This window comes from Saimiri boliviensis, chromosome 1 (genome assembly GCF_048565385.1).
Source record: "Saimiri boliviensis isolate mSaiBol1 chromosome 1, mSaiBol1.pri, whole genome shotgun sequence".
NCBI classification, from domain to species: domain Eukaryota; kingdom Metazoa; phylum Chordata; class Mammalia; order Primates; family Cebidae; genus Saimiri; species Saimiri boliviensis.
This window is the reverse complement of record NC_133449.1, coordinates 147,217,996-147,235,770: the sequence shown is the minus strand read 5'-3', so window position 1 is coordinate 147,235,770 and position 17,775 is coordinate 147,217,996. Positions and strand designations below refer to the sequence as shown.

General features: G+C 54.4%; 2 protein-coding genes across 6 annotated transcripts in view; one reads left to right on the top strand and one right to left on the bottom strand.

The window, feature by feature from the left end:
* Positions 1-342: 342 nt before the first annotated feature.
* Positions 343-5,433, top strand: LDHD (lactate dehydrogenase D). Of its 2 annotated transcripts, none has more exons than XM_010350620.3 (11): positions 343-540; positions 1,786-1,898; positions 2,076-2,232; positions 2,462-2,603; positions 2,744-2,903; positions 3,198-3,397; positions 3,497-3,625; positions 3,702-3,829; positions 4,447-4,537; positions 4,657-4,768; positions 4,849-5,433. In XM_010350620.3, exons 1-11 carry the CDS (start codon positions 469-471, stop codon positions 5,012-5,014), a joined length of 1,470 nt encoding a protein of 489 aa, XP_010348922.1. In that variant the 5' UTR covers positions 343-468; the 3' UTR covers positions 5,015-5,433. The 2 variants fall into 2 exon arrangements, with proteins under 2 accessions (XP_010348922.1, XP_003939959.1); XM_003939910.4 differs by having other exon boundaries at positions 344-540; positions 2,091-2,232.
* The window catches only part of ZNRF1 (zinc and ring finger 1), a 132,374-nt gene continuing 115,841 nt past the window's right edge, over positions 1,243-17,775 (bottom strand). Inside the window, exons 3-5 of one of the 4 annotated variants that reach the window (XM_010350621.3) lie at positions 12,413-12,518; positions 10,743-10,832; positions 1,243-7,883 (exon numbers count right to left, since the gene is read on the bottom strand). In XM_010350621.3, coding sequence (XP_010348923.1) covers positions 10,775-10,832; positions 12,413-12,518 — 164 coding nt within the window. In that variant the 3' untranslated portion in view covers positions 1,243-7,883; positions 10,743-10,774. The other 3 variants (XM_003939912.4, XM_039476764.2, XM_010350622.3) reach the window with 3 other exon arrangements.

The window sequence follows — 17,775 nt, the reverse complement described above, 5'->3', positions numbered from 1 at the left end:
ACCCCTTCCCATCACAGCCTGAATTAATTTTTCAGGTTTACTTTGGAATGCCCTTGGTTGAGAGGAAGGTGCATTCAGTTGGCTGGGAGGCTTAGAATTTTATTTTTGCTGGGATTGAGAGATGCATAATGAAAAATAAATAAATAAAATAGGGAAAAAAATAGAATTTTACTTTTGCCTGACAGTTTCCCAAAATGTCCAGTGAGCCTCACCTCTCCTTTAGAAGTATCGCCCCTGTGCCCACAAAAATCCCTGCAAAGCCTGCAGGGGCTACCTTAAAGCCTGTTCCACCTTAAGCAGGCCCCACCCCTGGCCCAGCCAATGGTAGGCTGCGGGAGCACCAGCTGCTGCCACAGTGGCTGACTGGTCGGTCACCCTGCCCACCCAACTCAATGCTCACACCCTTTGGCCAGTGTTCACACTTTCTGGCAGGTCCCAGTGCTCACACCCTCTGACTGGTGCCTGGCTATGGCCCAACTGCTCCGCGCTGCGACCTGGGGGCTGTTCCCCTCGAGGAGCTACTGCTCCCAGAAGGCAAAGGTAGGAAGAGAGAAGAGAAGTGCCCTGGAGGGACGGGGTGGGGAGAGGGGAGCAGGGAGTCTGATCCCAAGTTTCCCGGGCTCTGTGACGACCCAGCACCAAGTGATCTGACCTTGGGCAAAAGAGCACTGGGCTGACCCTGTGGCAAATGGGGGTGTAGGGTGAGCTGAAGCCCCAGTGCTACCATGAGTGGGGCTGGGGAGTCAAATGGGTGCTCCTGGGTGGCTCTGGAATAAAGCAAACCTGTGGAAGAACGCCCTGAAGGAGAGGACCTGGGTTCCAGGCTGGGTTCTGTCCTTAACTTGGCCTCCATTTCTCATCTGCAAAATGGGAAGAAACCCTCTGAAGGGCTCCAGAAGCCCCCAGCCAAGGCAGAGTAGGGAGGGGGCAGTGGAAGTTTTTCCTCCCTGCCATTCCCTCATCAAGCTCTGAGTCCCTTGTGGCTAGGGCAGTGCTTAGTTGGCCCTGTCGAAAGGAGGAAGTGAGGGACCTTTCCAGTTCACTCAGGCAGGGCTGGCTGTTGAAGGAACCTGGCCCATAGCCTTTTTTGCAGAGTGAATTCTGGTTATTTTTATTTGGCCAGCTGGGCACTGTGGCTCACGCCTGTAATCCCAGTACTTTGGGAGGCCAAGGCAGGTGGATCACTTGACATCAGGAGTTAGAAACTATCCTGGGCAACATAGACACTGTTTTTATTAAAAAAAAAAAAAAAAATTCTAGGCTGGGTGCGGTGGCTCACGCCTATAATCCCAGCACTTGGGGAGGCCGAGACGGGTGGATCACGAGGTCAAGAGATCGAGACCATCCTAGTCAACATGGTGAAACCCCGTCTCTACTAAAAATACAAAAATTAGCTGGGCATGGTGGTGTGTGCCTGTAATCCCAGCTACTCGGGAGGCTGAGGCAGGAGAATTGCTTGAACCCAGGAGACAGAGGTTGCGGTTAGCCGAGGTGACGCCATTGCACTCCAGCCTGGGTAACAAGAGCGAAACTCCGTCTCAAAAAAAAAAAAAAAAAATTCTGGTGGTGTTTCTTTTGAGGGGAAACTTTGACCCCCCAGTGGTTCTGTTTGGAAAAGGGGCATTTCTGGATAGTGGGTTTGTTTAAAACCTGGCAAGGATGGTGTCAGTGAGGGGTGGGAGGGGAGGCCCACTCCAGTCCCCAGCCCTACTCCCTGCCACTGGGGCAGGGCTGTGGCCCCAGGTGTTTTTCAGGGGACCCCGGCAGTGTATTTCTTCCCTACAGGGCGAGCTCTGCAGGGACTTCGTGGAGGCTCTGAAGGCCGTGGTGGGAGGCTCCCACGTGTCCACTGCCACCGCGGTCCGAGAGCAGCACGGGCGCGATGAGTCGATGCACAGGTGTGGGGGAGCTCGCGGGCCCCCTCCCCTGTCTTCCGGATTCAACCGCAGCTGGGAGCAAGGGCCCTGGGTTGCCTTCCTCCTCAGTCACCTGTTTTGGGGTGCTCTAGCGTGTTCTCTGCCCCTCGCTCACTGTAGCCTCGGGACCAGAGGGCGCCACGCCCCCCTAAATCGCAGAGGGTCTGGTTCTAGGTGCCAACCTCCGGATGCTGTGGTGTGGCCCCAGAACGTGGAGCAGGTCAGCCGAGTGGCCGCCCTGTGCTACAGCCAAGGTGTGCCCATCATCCCATTCGGCACCGGCACCGGGCTGGAGGGTGGCGTCTGCGCTGTGCAGGTACAGTGGGGCTCCCCTGCCCGCCCCGGGGCTGGTCCCACCACACCTTGGCACACCTGTGGCTGCCTTCCCCGCCACACGCGGCTCCTTGGGTCCGCTCCCGCCCGCGGGCTGCCTGCCTCTGGGGTTCTGGTGTGGCTGCTGGGGGTCACCCGCGGGGTGTGGCCCGGGGGCCGTGGCCAGGTCAGAGACCCAGGTCCGTAGTCGTCTCAGCACCCGTCCCCACCAGGGCGGCGTCTGCATTAACCTGACGCAGATGGACCGGATCCTGGCGCTGAACCTGGAGGACTTCTCTGTGGTGGTGGAGCCCGGAGTCACCCGCAAAGCCCTTAACACCCACCTGCGGGACAGCGGCCTCTGGTTTCCCGTGGGTAGGACTCGCGGACCTTGGGGCCCTGAGGACACCTTGGAAGCAGGGCTGCGTCTGGGGTTCAGGGGACCTTCCTCCCCCAGCCCGAGGGAAAGGGCCTCCCGCTACTGAGGCTGCCTTCTCCTGCACGCCGCTCTCCAGACCCAGGCGCCGACGCCTCTCTCTGCGGCATGGCGGCCACCGCGGCTTCGGGCACCAACGCGGTCCGCTACGGCACCATGCGGGACAACGTACTCAACCTGGAGGTGGTGCTGCCGGACGGGCGGCTGCTGCACACGGCGGGCCCAGGCCGGCACTTCCGGTGAGCGCCCTCTACCGGGGCCCTGGCGGGGCTATGAAAGGCGCCTCCTGCGGGCCACCTGGTTTGGCGGGCTAGACTTCCACAGGCTCTGAAACCCGGTCACCTGGGCCAAAATGGGTGGGACATGGGTTTGCACCCCCTGCGTGAGGCTGATTTGGTTTGTGGAGCAGAAAGCACTGGGCCAGGGAATCTGGGCCCGAGGGAGGGCAGCCCAGATCTCATTGCCTGGGGTCGGTGTGCTGGGTTCCCTTATCACATGGCCTGGCACTCACCCTGTGTGTCCCTGGGACCTAGGAAGAGTGCGGCCGGCTACAATCTCACGGGGCTCTTCGTGGGCTCGGAGGGGACGCTGGGCCTCATCACAGCCACCACCCTGCGCCTGCACCCTGCCCCTGAGGCCACGGTGGCTGCCACGTGTGCGTTCCCCAGTGTCCAGGCTGCTGTGGACAGCACTGTACACATCCTCCAGGCGGCAGTGCCCGTGGCCCGCATTGGTGAGCTGAGGACTGGGGCAGTCCATGGAAGGTGGGCTCCATGGAAGAGGCCCCTGGAAAGGCCAGGTCTCACCTGGCCTACCCTCTCCCTGGATCCAGAGTTCCTGGATGAAGTAATGATGGATGCCTGCAACAGGTACAGCAAGCTGAATTGCTCAGTGGCGCCCACACTCTTCCTGGAGTTCCATGGCTCCCAGCAGGCACTGGAGGAGCAGCTGCAGCGCACAGGTATGCTGGGGTGGAGTGGGGCAGCCGGGTGGGCAGCCACTACGACCCTGTGTCAGCCCTCCTCCCCCAACTGCAGAGGAGATAGTCCAGCAGAACGGAGCCTCTGACTTCTCCTGGGCCAAGGAGGCCGAGGAGCGCAGCAAGCTTTGGGCAGCACGGCATAATGCCTGGTACGCAGCCCTGGCCCTGCGGCCAGGCTGCAAGGTAAGCTGGGGCTGGGCTGCAGCTGGGGCCCACAAATCTTTCCTCAACCCACCACCTTAGTGCACAGAGCAGCAGGCTGAGCCCCCACAAGGGGGCTGGGCCTGGCTGAGCAAGTGCTAGATCGCGGGGCTGCAGAACACCCCACCCAGCTGTTCAGACACCATCTACAGGGAAAGCACAGTTGTCTGCTAAGCCCTCAGAAGGCCTTCCTGTGAGCCAGGTCGTGGGAATGGTGGGAATGCTCTTGGGAGTTGTAAACAGGGACAGCTTCCTGGAGGAAGAGATGATACAGAGGGGGATGTCAGCCTAACCTGGGGAAGGTAAGTCTGGGCTCCAAGCAGCTATGCAAAGGCTCAGCAGCCTGGGGGCTGGGGTAGTAGCCACGGGGGAGTGTGGACAGCCTCTGCAGGGAGGTGTGGCAAGCACACCTGGGCCAGTGGTCTCCTGCGTTGTGTTGCGGGGAGGTGAGGGCTGAGGCCTAGAGAAGAGCGGGACATTTCCTTGTGTGAGGCCAGGAGCTGAGGCCCAGTGCCCCCAGACCCATCTTCAGTCTTGACCACGGTGACCCTCTACCCCCAGGCAGGCAGGGGGGACTCACAGGCCTCCCCTTTGACCAGGGCTACGCCACAGACGTGTGTGTGCCCATCTCCCGGCTGCCGGAGATCGTGGTGCAGACCAAGGAGGATCTGAATGCCTCGGGACTCACAGGTTCTGCCCGCCCTGCTGCTGGGAGAGGTGGGGAGGTGTTGGGGCTGACCAGAGTCTGGTCCAGCAGGAGGCAGAAGGAGGGCTGGGCTGGAGAATAGCTCTGTCCTCTGGGCCCCCAGGAACCATTGTTGGACATGTGGGTGACGGCAACTTCCACTGCGTCCTGCTGGTTAACCCTGACGACGCTGAGGAAGTAGGCAGGGTCAAGGCTTTTGCAGAACAGCTGAGCAGGTAGGAGCAAAGCCAGGGATGAGGAGAGCTGAGGGCAGCCTAAAGGCGGCCCACTGAGGATGTCTCATCCCTGCCCTCAGGCGGGCACTGGCCCTCCATGGAACGTGCACGGGGGAGCATGGCATCGGGCTGGGCAAGCGACAGCTGCTGCAGGAGGAGGTGGGCGCCGTGGGTGTGGAGACTATGCGGCAGCTCAAGGCAGTGCTGGATCCCCGAGGCCTCATGAACCCGGGCAAAGTGCTGTGAGCAGCTCTGAGCACTAAGCCCACGGGTTCCCAGGCTACGGAGCCTCTGTTCTGGAACTTTTCTTCATGCTACAGCCCCTGCTAGGGATAGACAGTAGCTGATGCTGTCATCCTGCCAGCAAGCCCACAGAGAAGCCTGGGCACCGGGTTAATCCCCAGACCTCTGGCTGGCCCCAGGGTGTTTCCCAGCAAAGCTGCTTCCTCTCTGTTTCTACGCATCCTGTCCTGGCTGGAAGAGATGGTCTGAGTCCACTCAAGACTCTGATGACCTCTCCCCCGAGGCCTCCCACTGCGGAGGACCCTTCACCCTTCATGTAGTGACAGAACACTCCTTTCCTGGTATGGGAAGCGACCTCCCATGCCATGCTGATAGGTCTTCTCGTTGGCGCCTCCTCAAATAAATCTGAAATCAACCTGAAACCCACCTGCAACTAAGGTTCTCTGTCCTTTGGCCAGTGACCTCTTCATTTTGGATCAGTTCTCTGGCGTCTTGTAGCCTGGGGAGGGGATGGTGTTCAGGCATCGGAAGATGTGGCAAGCACACCTGAGCCGGTGATCTCCTACAGGGACAGAACCCAGGTCCCTGTCCCAGTTACTCCACCTCACACCTGAGGACCTGCCCATGGCAGATATCACTTAGGATGGGGTCCCCAAGTGGGCCTGAACTGGGCCTCTGAAAAGATTGTGTTCCTCAGCAGCTGCTACATCTTTAGAAACAGAGGTGAAACTTTTTGCACCCCCCCTCCTTGGGGTGATAAATCATACTACCAGCTGTTTTGCCCTGAAGGTCTGTCCACCCTGGTTAGGGCCTGCCCCTGTCTTGGGCTGGAGCCCGTCTTGAGACCTTGGCAGTTGTTCCTCCTAAGCCCACAAGAGGGCACCTGACATCACAAAGCTCAGGAACCACCGGCATCTGCTCCAGACTCAGGACTCACTTCTGCCCAGGGCTTGCAGCTCTCAGCCCTGGGCAAACCTCCCAGGGACAGGGAAGGCCTGGCAGCCTGGAAGCCGGGCTAAGTCCTCCACCCCGCCGACAGGTCCCAGGAACCTGTAGTGCTGTCTCATCTTCCTTGCCCTTTCAGCCTTCGGTCTCCTTAGGAAAGGGGCATGTCACACCCCATGGCCTCCCTGGCCTCCAACCTGCTCCTTCTCCCATCAGCTGTTCAACGCTCAGGCGGGCTGCTGGGCCTTGGGCAGAGGCAGCTGTGCTGAGACGCTTCAGTCCAACTTCAGTTTTTGGAACCCCTCCTCCGAGCTAACACTAGACTCCAGCAGACAGCAGTGACACTGACCTGAGCCTGGAGGCTACTCCTCTGTGATGTTTCTGTCCCGCTCTGCCCTCGTGGGAAGTAGAGACCATGCCAAGGGCTGATTGTTGACAAATCTCAGCCCTTTCCCCAAAACACCCCAGCACACGTGTGCTCATCACTGAGGCAGCCCTCTCGCCCCTCCCCTTCCAGCCAGCCAACCAGTCACCCACTCTTGCAGGCGAGAATCCTGCAGCGGCCAGGCTCTCCCTCCTGGGTAGAGCTCGTCTGTGACACGCCCTCCAGTGCCTGGCGACTAGGAGGCGCTCAGCAAATGACCGTTTCCCCACAATCTTTTATTAAGAAAAATTCCAAACATACAGAAAAGTTGAAAGAACAAGTACACTGTTCACTGAAATACCAGCCACTGCAGATTCAACAATGAACATTTTGGCCTTATTTGCTTTGTGTATTTTGGGGGGAATCATTTGGCATTAAATTACACATTTTTTGAAGGCATTCACCTATATAATTCAGCATCTATCTCCTAAGAATGAGGACATTCTCCCATGAACCTCAGTACCATTAGATGGCTATTAGAGAACGGTTGTTCTTAGTGAGGGGCTTATATCCTGGAACCTCATAAAGTGTGCTAGGCCCTTAGCAGAGTGGGTAGAATCTGCTCCCCAGTTCCCTCACATTCTCTCCCATCCCAGAAAGGCAGAACAACGGCAACATGGGATTCTGGAGAGCTGTCGGGATGGAGTATGGCAAACACAAGCTCCACTTGGGAAGCCCTGACAGCCTCAATCCCACCCCCACACCAAGAGTGGGCAACCTGGGTCCAAATTCAGGATACTGCAGCCGACAGGGGGCTGCAGCGTGCCAGGTAGGAATGAAGTTGCTGGGGGTGGGGGTGAGCACCAGCCCCTAGAGCCTGGAATAGCACCCGGCGTGGGCTACAGCCCTGCCCCACCCGACTCGCAGCTGCTTGGCTCACCCATGGCACTGCCAAAACAGCAGAATCAAGCTGCCAAGGTGGGCACACGAAGCCTCCGTTTCCAGGTCCAGGGGTCAGGCAAGGAGATCTCCTTCAGGGCTGGGCCCTGCCTCGCCAGCTTTGCTGGTGGAATTAAATATAGCACAGGGAGACACAGTTGCCAGGCAGAAGCAGGAGGTGCTGTGAATAGAACAGTGCCCTTTGTGGTGACAAAGCTATGGGGAGCCCGCTGTGACTGCCAGGACCTGCAGGGCAACTCCCCCGGCCCACAGTGGCCTCGGAGCTGCGTGGTTTTGTCCCTGCTTCACATGGGAAACATCTGAAGTTCAGAGGAAGCTGTTTCCCCACAATCACCCTGCCAGGCAGGAGAGCCTGAATACGTTCCTGCCACCAGCTCTCACAACAGCCCCAAGGTCTTCACCCCAGACGGGTCTGCGCTGAGGCCCAGGCTCCAAACCACCAAGTCTTCTTCAGTGTTTCTCCGCTGGCCCTGCCTCATGTTTGCCCACTGGCCTGTTGTGAACGCCCTTGCAGAGTAGGTGCTTCTGGAAGCATCTGATGGAGGGTGACTGCGGAGCCATGGGCTGTGGCAGCAGGGAGATGGTCCGGCACATCAAGCGGGCCTGAGAAGGGTCAGAGCAGAGAGGGTGTGTAGTCGTCTCCCTCCAGAGCTTTCCCTTGCTGGCTCTGCAGGAGGCTCTGGAATGCTGCTCCGGGAGCCTGCTGGGCACGGGGACACAGGCCAGGCCTGCACTGCTGCTCCCTGCCTGAAGCTGCCCGCCCAGCCCACAGTTTGCCAACTTCTGTGAGCCTGAGCGGCTGGTTCTGGTTCAAGGGCTCCAAGCTGGCACAGCCCCAAACCAGGGCCTCTTCCTGGGCCTCAATGAAGCATGCCCGTGAGTCAGCACTGAGATGCAAACTGAGCAACAGGCAGGGCGAGTGGAACGTGGAATGGGGAGCAGAGGCTGGAAGGAGGGGGGCTGGGCCCACACCTGGAAGAACCCACATCCTTGCAGCCGCTGGTGGCTGCAACATCTTGGCCCCTGCAGATCTCTCCAGAGTTCCAGCACAATGACTTCACAGAGGAGGGCAGATTGGTTCCATGATGCTTAAGAGGTCAGGAAGCTTATAGGAGGTACACCTGACTTGCCACTCTCCCTCCACCCAGGTCTGACAGTTTGAGGACCAATTCACACACCTGGAGCCCCAAGTAGTGGCCTGAAGGAATGCTAAGGAGGTAGGTGAGGGAGTGGGGGCAGGCCCTTGCCCCCATTTCTTGATTGTATAACAACACTTCATTAAAATAAAATCACACAGTGCACCTTTTATTAGACATTTTAATACCATATCAAAACACCTTGACTAATGAAGAAAGCTTTTCTCCCAAGCTTTGAACATTGTTTTAAACATTTTATGTGTGTTTTTTTTTTTTTTTTGTATTTTAATATATAAATACAGAAACCTATCTTGCATGGGCTGATGCCTCGTGTGAACATCAATGGCTAAAATGTTCTCAAACATAGTGCCTGAAAACAGGGGTAGCTGTACATATTTCTTAGTTAAGTATTTTTTTTTTTTTTAAGTTTTCTGGAAAAAAAAAATCCACAAGGGCCTAAGAATAATGTTCAGGCATTTTTGCAGGACACTTGTGATTGTTAAATCCTCTGAACTGACTGGAACCAGGAGGAAAGAAGGGAAAAGAGATGGGATCAGTGGGAAGAAAGTTCTCGATGGGTTGTGTTTTGGCAATGAAGTCAAGATATTAGGCTCTCAAAGGGAGAAAAGAGCAAAACCAAGCCAGAAAAGTAGAGGGGAAAAAAAACTAAACCCAAAGTAGAGAAGTTGGTGGTGGAGAGGGCCAGCTGGGGCAGGGGAAGAGACTGTGTGCTCTCCCGCCGTCCAATGGCTGGCAGCGAGGGCTTGGCTGTGTTCGTCTGTCACTGAGAGGGTTATGGCTGGGCAGCAAACAGCAAGCTGTAAACATCACGAGGGAAAACACCAGTCGACACTAGACTTTTTTTTTATATAATTTTTTTTTTTTTTTTTTGTAAACACTTTAAAGACAGACCCACAATGCCTTTCAAAGGTGAAAAAGAAAATGCCCTTTCCCTCCTGGGCTGAGGGGTGAGGGGAAGGATAGCAGTTGATTCATTCTTCTTTCAAACTTGTTCTCATCCAATTTGGTGTCCTCAGGGAGGAAGGGAGAACCATGATCTGGAAGTCAGTGCAGAAGGGGTGCCCTGTTCCCGCTGGTGTCCCAAGCTCAGCTCTGCCCCAGGGTTCGGTGAGCCTCCTCCTGGGAGCAGGGGCTGTCTGTCCCTGTGTGGACCGTAATAAGTAAGTCGTGCTCTGTCGGGCCGAGGGCTGGCTGCTGCATCCCAGGGCAGCTGCATCCCGAGAGGGCAGGCAGGGCTGGGGCGTCTGCACAGGACCCCCGAAGCCAAACAGCACGCAGGAAATTTGCAGCCATGCGCCTGGGCAGGTTCTACTCCCCTGCCTCTCTCCCCCTCGCTCTTTCTTCTCCCCTTGTCATCAGTGTTTGAGGTGAAGGTAAAAAGAGCAAATGTCCCTGATTTGTCTGACATCATCAGCTGTTCTGGGAGTTTACTTGGAATAAATAAAATAAACCTAACAAAAGAAAACAAAAACAAGAGAGAGAGAAAGGGAGGGAGGAAGAAAAGAGGCCCCAAAACTTTTGGCTGTGAGATGAGTTGGGCTTTTGGTTTTTATGGGGGTTTTGTGGGGTTTTGTCTACTTTGCTTTTACCAGAAAAAGGAAAATGGCAGCACAGAACTTTGAAGGGACAGGTGAGATGGGCATCAGGAAGGATGGTCGGCAGCGAGCAGGGTACCCCTAGGGGAGACCTGGAGAGGCCAGACTCAGTGGTGAGCCGTGGATGTGTGGAGTCAGCACCCATTACTGTGGGATGGAGGGGTCGAGTCTGGTCTGGAGGCCTCAGATTCATCTGGAAGCCACGCGGGAAGAACCAGCGGTTAAGTGATCGCTGACAAGCACTTTGCAGGGAACAATGCGCCGCCTCCATGGCTGGCTGTTTAGTAAGTACAATGTCCTTACGGCAGCAGGGAGCAAGATGATCCCCATCAGACTCAGAGGTGAGCCAGGATGAGGCCAAGCCAGGCACACACCCTGCGCTCAGGCTCCTTTTCCTGCTTGTGCACATTCCCAACAAGAAAGATCTTCCTGAACTTTCCTTAGGAACATAAACTGCACTGGTCTTTCCCCAAGGAATCCTAACTCTTTTGAGTCTGTTCTTCATAACTGCCCATGTTGATTTGTATCTCCTGTCCTTCCCAGAGAAAATCATTTCCAGATAACTACCTGCTAACTGACAAGGTGCTCCTTCCCTCTGCTCCTGCTTTCTTCTTGGTGGCATAAGGGCAGCTCCGTTCCGCCACCTACAGGCCCCTTAAGTGACCTGACGCCAAGCCTTAAGGCCGGAGCACCCCCACCCATGGGCTCACCTTTAAGAGGAGTCAGCAAGCAGGCCTGCAGGTCAGTCCGCAGGGTGTTCCGGACACGATCTGTTCACTTCAAACCATGAGTCTATGCAGCTGTGGGGAGAGGCCGCAAGAGAAACTGCGTTACCTGCTGCCCAGGGTGTTTCGAAGGGGATCTTTCAAAGGGACAGATTCCTGAGCAGGAGCTTCCTAAGTCTCTTCTGAAAGGACCCCAGGGTAACACAGTCATGTCTCCAGATATCCCAACTTTCTGAAGCAGGAAGAAGAGAGAATACCAAGACTGGTCTTGGCACAGCCGGAGACAGCGGTGGTAGGTACAGGCTCAGGGGGATCTGGTGCAGTAGGAAGGGGCAGAGTGACCTTGAGAAGTACCAAAGCTTTCTGTGCACAAAGCCCAGGAGGATGGCAGCAGCCACCATCGAGAAGGTGAGAGCGGTGGACCCGCAGGTCAAGCTAGTCAGCTGTCTCCAAGACTCCAAGGGCAGGGAAGTGGAAACAGCATGGCAGGAAGGCCATGGCTAGGGTCCTGAAAAAGCCCCTTCCTGGGTCAAAAGAACAGCTGTGAGGCTCCCTCCCAGTGGGTGACCTCTTAGGAGAGCCCCAAGCTCTACCCCTCAGCCATGATCAGCTGATCAGCAGCAGCATCTAGTCCTTCCTGCAAGAGGAGGGAGGGGAGCCAGAGAGTGAAGCCCCCGTCTTCAGTGTTTACAGAAAAAGGCTCTCTGCATCAAAGAGGGAACAGAGTTTGCCCCAAGACAGCTTCCTGATTTGTAAACCAACATCTGGGCATTTTCAAAGACAGGAACCAGACAGATAATTTGCATAATTCTCCCCTAGGGCCAAAGATTTCCTTTTCTGGTTCTGGTTAATGTTCCCAGGGACACTGCAAGGCTCTGCACTAGGAACTAGACCAAGAATCTCTTCCAGGCCAGCCTTGAGCCTCCTCTGCACCAGCCACGCCACGTGCCGTGCCTGGTTGTCACCCTGTGCAGCAGTGGCCCTGAGAGGCAGGCTTTGAAAGGCCTGTGTCAGGAAGAAGCTCTGGGGTTGAGGACTCGGACAGCAGGTTCTGGCCACAGGCAGCACAGTGTCCTCCTGTCTTGGGTATGAAGGTGTCTTCCTTCCAGCTGAAAACAAGGAGGAGGCTTAACACTGGAGCCTGAGGACGAATTTGGGCCCTGCTACTTATAACTGCGCCTAGTAGCCCTCAGGAAATGGCTCTTCCTGCCTCCTGGCCCTCTAGGGAGAAGGCCAGTTCAAGGCCATGGCACACTCTCTGCCTGGACTTCGTTGCACAGATTGACGTTCTCCCCCTGTGAAGCAGACGAGCCCAGAGAGGAAGAAAAGGCTGGAGATGGAGAACCAACCTTCCCGGTGGGATCCTAAGCTCCTCCAACCTGTGAGGCTCTACAGGTCTCACCATCAGCTCCTAACCCCAAACCCTCAAACCAGAACACACCTCCAGCAACTCAACTCTGCCCTGCGCTTGGGATGCTCATACCTTCCTGCCGGCACAGTGGGTATCTGTGTGCTGGACTCTGCCCTTACCCACTTGGAGCCAGAGGTGGGAGGAGAGGTCATCCCATAACCAAAGGAGACAGAATGGCTGGAGATGGGGGTCTGGCCCTCTGGGAGGGAGATGCACTGAGCTGCCCTGCCGACCCCTCCCCTACCTTTTGTGATAGATGCACAAGCAGGGAAGCCTGGCTATCGTGTCCCCCTGCAGCAGCTCCTCCAGGCAGATCACACACTCACCCGCGTCTTTAGTCAGCACATCATCTGCAAAGGGGACAGAGGAGGGTGCAAGAGGGTTAGTCACCAGTGGACAGGTAGCACGGGGCAGGCAAGGGCCTAGCAACCAGGGGACTGCTTAGCTGCCCCAAGCTGTGCCCAGCTCTGTGGGAGACACAGAACCCCAAGAGGGACCTTGACCTTAAGACTCTCACTGTGGAGATAAGGCATGCACACCACATGTTAATTACCCAAAGACAAAATGGGATTAATCCCAACATGGGATTAATCCCAACATGCGATTAACCAAAAGCTGAGGTAACGGTGGACGAAAAAGGCCTGGAGAAGGGTAGACGTGAAGCAGGGGCAGCATGAGGCAAGCTACTTGACTCCACAGACGCTTTCCTAAACACACAGAGCTAGGACGCGGATTTCTGGTTTGGAAAAACTGGTAATGGGGAGAGTGGTAGGAGGCAAGAAAGAGGGGGAGAAACAGGTCCCCAAGCAAATGTTGTGTGCATGGAGGTTCACAAGGGCCCAAAGTGGAAACAACCCAGTGTCCACCAACTGCGCAAGAGATAAACAAAAGATGTTTTCCTACGATGGAATGCTACTCAGCCAAGAAAAGGAAGAAGCACCACATGCTACAACATGGATAAACGTCAAAAATATTACACTTAGTAAAAGAAGCCAACTATTGTATGAACCCATTTATATGAAATGTCCAGAAGAGATAAATCCATAAAGATACAAAGAAGATGGGGATTGGGGACAGGGGGAAATGGGGAATGACTGGTTAATAGGTAGGGGGTTTTCTCCCCACCACCTTTTTACCCTTTTTTCGTAGGGGGAGTGGGGCACAAGATTCTCATTCTGTCGCTCAGGGTGGATTGTAATGGCACAATCTCGGCTCACTGCAACCTCTAACTCCCAGGTTCAAGTGCTTGTCCTGCCTCAGCCTCATGAATAGCTGGGATTACGGGCAACCGCCATCACGCCCAGCTAATTTTTTTTTATTTTTAGTAGAGACGGGGTTTCTCCATGTTGGCCAGGCTGGTCTTGAACTCCTGACCTCAGGTGATCCACCTGCCTCTGCCTCCCAAAGTGCTGGGATTACAGGCACGAGCCACCATGCCTGGCCAAAAACTTTATTGTGGTAAGTCTAACATATGCTCTATCTTCTTAACAAATCTTCAAGTGTACCATACAGTATTGTCAACTATAGTCACTATGTTGTATGGCAGATGTCTAAAACTTACTCGCATAATTGAAATGTTATACCCATTAATCGACCACTCCCCTTCGCCCTGCCTAGCTGCTGGCCACCACCAGTCTACTCTCTGCTTCTATGAGTTTGACTATTTTAGCTACCTCATATAAGTGGAATCACATTAGGAGTTTCTTTCTGGGGCGATGACGTATTTAGAACCAGATAAAGGTGGGAATTGTGAAAGTCCTAAGTGCAACTAAACTGTACATTTAAAAATGGTTAATTTCATGGTGAATTTCATCTCAATTTTTTTTTTTTTTTTTGAGATGGAGTCTCACTCTGTCCATTGCCCAGGCTGGAATGCAGTGGCATGATCTCAGCTCACTGCAACTTCCGCCTCCCAGTTTCAAGCAATTCTCCTGCCTCAGCCTCCCGAATCGTCGGGACTATAGGTGTGTGCCACAATGCCCGGCTAATTTTTTGCATTTTTAGTAGAGATGGGGTTTCATCATGTTAGCCAAAATGGTCTCAGTCTCCTGACCTTGTGATCCGCCCGCCCCAGCCTCCCAAAGCGCTGGGATTATAGGTGTGAGCCATCGTGCCCGGCCTTGATCTCAATTTTTAAAAAGAAAGAAACAAAAAAGACCCTGCTCACCATCCCAAAAAGAAAGAATGGAATGAAGCTACTTGCACCTGTGGGAACCCAGTAGTTAAGTTCCTATGACATTCTGAATTTCATCTCATTTTTTAAAAAGAAACAGACACCGCTCATCAACCCACAAAGAAGGGATGGAAGGAAGCTACTTGTACCTATGGGAACCCAGTGGTTTGTATTAAGTTCCTATGACATTTTGTGTGCTGGGGACCCAGTGAATAGCCATCATCTTGGGATTCAAGCAGCTCATACACTAGCAGGGAAGCTGAACAAGGCACCCAAAAGACACAGCATGGAGATTTCCAGTAGGTCCTCTGATGGACAGGCCCAGGTTCAAGAGTAAGGAGAAAGATACCTCATCAGGGCAGGGGCTGTTCTGGTAAGGCTTCAGAGAAGGTTGAGGATGGATGCAGCTGGGGTGGGGACGGGAGATTCTGGGCACAGGGAGCCTTGTGTTCTGCTGCAGTGCCTGAAGCTGACACCAAGGAGTGCCGATGGGGGCAGCGGGACCCACAGCAGATGCCTGCACTACGGGAGGGTGTCCAGGAAGAAGGCATGAGAATGAAGGGACCAATTCTGAGCTGGGTGGAAGGAGGCCCGGCAAGCTGATGGTGACCTCCAGGAGGCTGCTGAAGCCTAGAGCTGAGGGTTGGAACAGAGACATGGGTGCCAGGCATGTATATGAGATAAAGAGGCAGTCCAGGGAGAAAGTTCAGACCAAAATCCAGAAGACAAACCCAGGCTGACATGAATATTTGAAGGGCAGGTAAAAGAGGTGACGTGAACAAAAGGCGACCCAGAGGTTCTCTAAGCCAAAGGGGAAATAACAGGAGAGCGGCGTCTCTGCTGTGCAGAAGGTAGAGCTTGCGGCAGGATCCCTTCTCCATCACTAAAGGAGCTTGACTTTCCCGAACACTGCCAGGGACAGACTGTGAGTCCGTGTGCGTGATTTCCTTTGAGCCTCACCATCTTCTGAGCTGGGCACGGCACCCGGTGTTATTCTCATTTTGCAAATGAGGAACCAGAAGCCTAAGGAAGTAACATACCTGCTCATAAGAGGGCTCGCAGATGGTGGGGCTGGGACTGGGACCCTCTGTTTGAGAGCTTTCACACTGCTGTTTCTTTGTGTTCTCTCATTATTCTGGTAGAAAGGCAAATGCCTAGAACCCATAAAATGAAGATTCTTCATAACCTAGAAGGCTATGGCTTCCACTCCTCAAAGCCCCCCCCACCACCAGGAACCCCAAGGGACCCTGAAGTCCCCAGGCACATGAGTTGTAAGAGAAGTCACTCTCAGTTTCCTGGTCACCAGGACAACCTGTGGTCATTTTCTGTCTAGAACATCTGGCTAGCCCAAGGACCCACCTGAAAAGGTGACACAGACTGAGAAGGGGAATGGCACAGAGTCTGCTGCTGGAGCATCTGTCCCCTCAGACTCCAAACGTGGCAAGCAGTGGATGAACACATGAGCGTGATCCCCCTGCTCGAAAGCACTAGATACCATGCATATTCAAATGCTTGTATAGGCACAGATCAAAGTCTGGAAGGAGGCACACACTTTCACAGGGTGGAGGAAAGGAAGACTTGAAGAAAAATCCTTTTATGTGCTTCTGTAGCGTTTGAATGTGCACTACTTTAGTTAAAAACCCCAACAGGGAAGCAGACTGGTGTTTGCATTTTACTACAAAATGCACCAGAAGGAAAAGATGGGTTGGTGGATGGATAAACGGGTCTAGTATACTGCAGGCTCCAGGTGGTGTGTGTGCTGTTTAATAGGGGCATTCTGTATACAACTTTCAACTTTGCTGTACACCAGGCACAGTGGCTCATGCCTGTAATCCCAGCATTCTGGGAGGCTGAGGCGGGTGGATCACCTGAGGTTAGAAGTTGAAGACCAGCCTGGCCAACATGTGTCTACTAAAACTACAAAAATTAGCCAGGTGTGGTGGCACACGCCTGTAGGCCCAGCTACTTGGGAGGCTGAGGCAGGAGAATCACTTGGACCCAGGAGGCAGAGGTTACAGTGAGACAAGATTGTGCCACTGCAATTCAGCCTGGGCGACAGAACGAGACTGTCTCAAAAAAAAAAAAAAAAAACATTAAAACTTTGCTGTATGTTTGACATTTTTCATAATAAAAGAGAGGGAAACCCTCAACATAGATGGGAGGAAAAAAACACAGCTTAGTGAGGGCAGAGTCATCCTGCAGACATTCTTGGACCTGTATTCCCCACTCTCTTCATCTTGGGCACCTCATTCATGACATGAGCATATAGGCTACAGTCCTTAGTTTCCTTTAAAGCATTCCTTCACCTCCATACTTAAGGAGGATTTCCTGGGAACACAGCAATTACTGATTCCTAAGTAGTTTCCTTTTGCATTTTCTCCTACTGATTGGAAACTGTGAGCCCAAGGGACTAGTTAGAATTCTCTGGGTATGGGACCCATATGGGAAGCTGTATGGACAGCTTCCCACACTAGGTGCGTTCTCCCCGCATCTGTGTCAGTTCCAGGAGGGCACATGTGGTCTCCCCTAGAGGCCCCCAGGAGGCGATGGATTCAGGGAAGGGAAAGGCAGGTATGAGGATAAGGCTTAGGTGCTTTATAACAAGACTGGGCTTGACTGGCTTGACTCTCCTTTCTTTTTACACTGAACCTTGGGGAAGGGGCAGGGGAAGGGGTAGGGGAAGGAGAAGGGGCTGCGAGGGTGACTCTTCCTGTCCTGGGTGGAAGGCCTGTGTACTAAAGGACTCAGACTTGGGCACAGCAAGGTTAGAGGCAGCCTTTCCTCACCACTCCACAAAGCAGTTTTATGCACAGTGCAGGATGGTGCCTTACCAGCTGGCCTGAGTCTGCACACTGGTGGGCAGAACTGAAATGTGCAGGCACCCCATCCAGGCTGGCACATGGCAGGGAGCACATTTCAGTGGGACCAAGAGCCACAGGCTGCAAAAGGCCACCTGGAGATTCCTGGGAATAGGGAGGAGTCAGGGGCTTAGACTCAGACAGCACGGGGAAGCCAGCAGTGCCCATACAGAGCCCAGTGCCCAGGGAGCAGCATTCTTCTCTGGCAGAAGGCGGGAGGCACACAAACCCAGCAAGAGGTCAGAGTGGGCTGAGTACAACCTCCTGTCCCCAGCCCTGGGTCTGTGGGAGTCAGCAGCCTCCAGACATCCCTGGGATCCTGGCAGGGAAGTGGAAATGGCTGAAGCTAATGACTGGATATCAACTGGTTTCTATAAGACTTCCATGCTTATCTGACGCGAGCCTGCTGCCTGCAGTCAGAGAAGCTATGGAGGGGCCCTCACAGCACAAAACCCAGGCTCCTGGTCCACACAAACTGAGACTCTGCTGCAGATGGACTCAAATGTCCCTTGTTATTCCTAAGCTCCCAGAGAAGGGATTCAACAAACACTGCTTGGTAAGAACACGGGAGCAAAG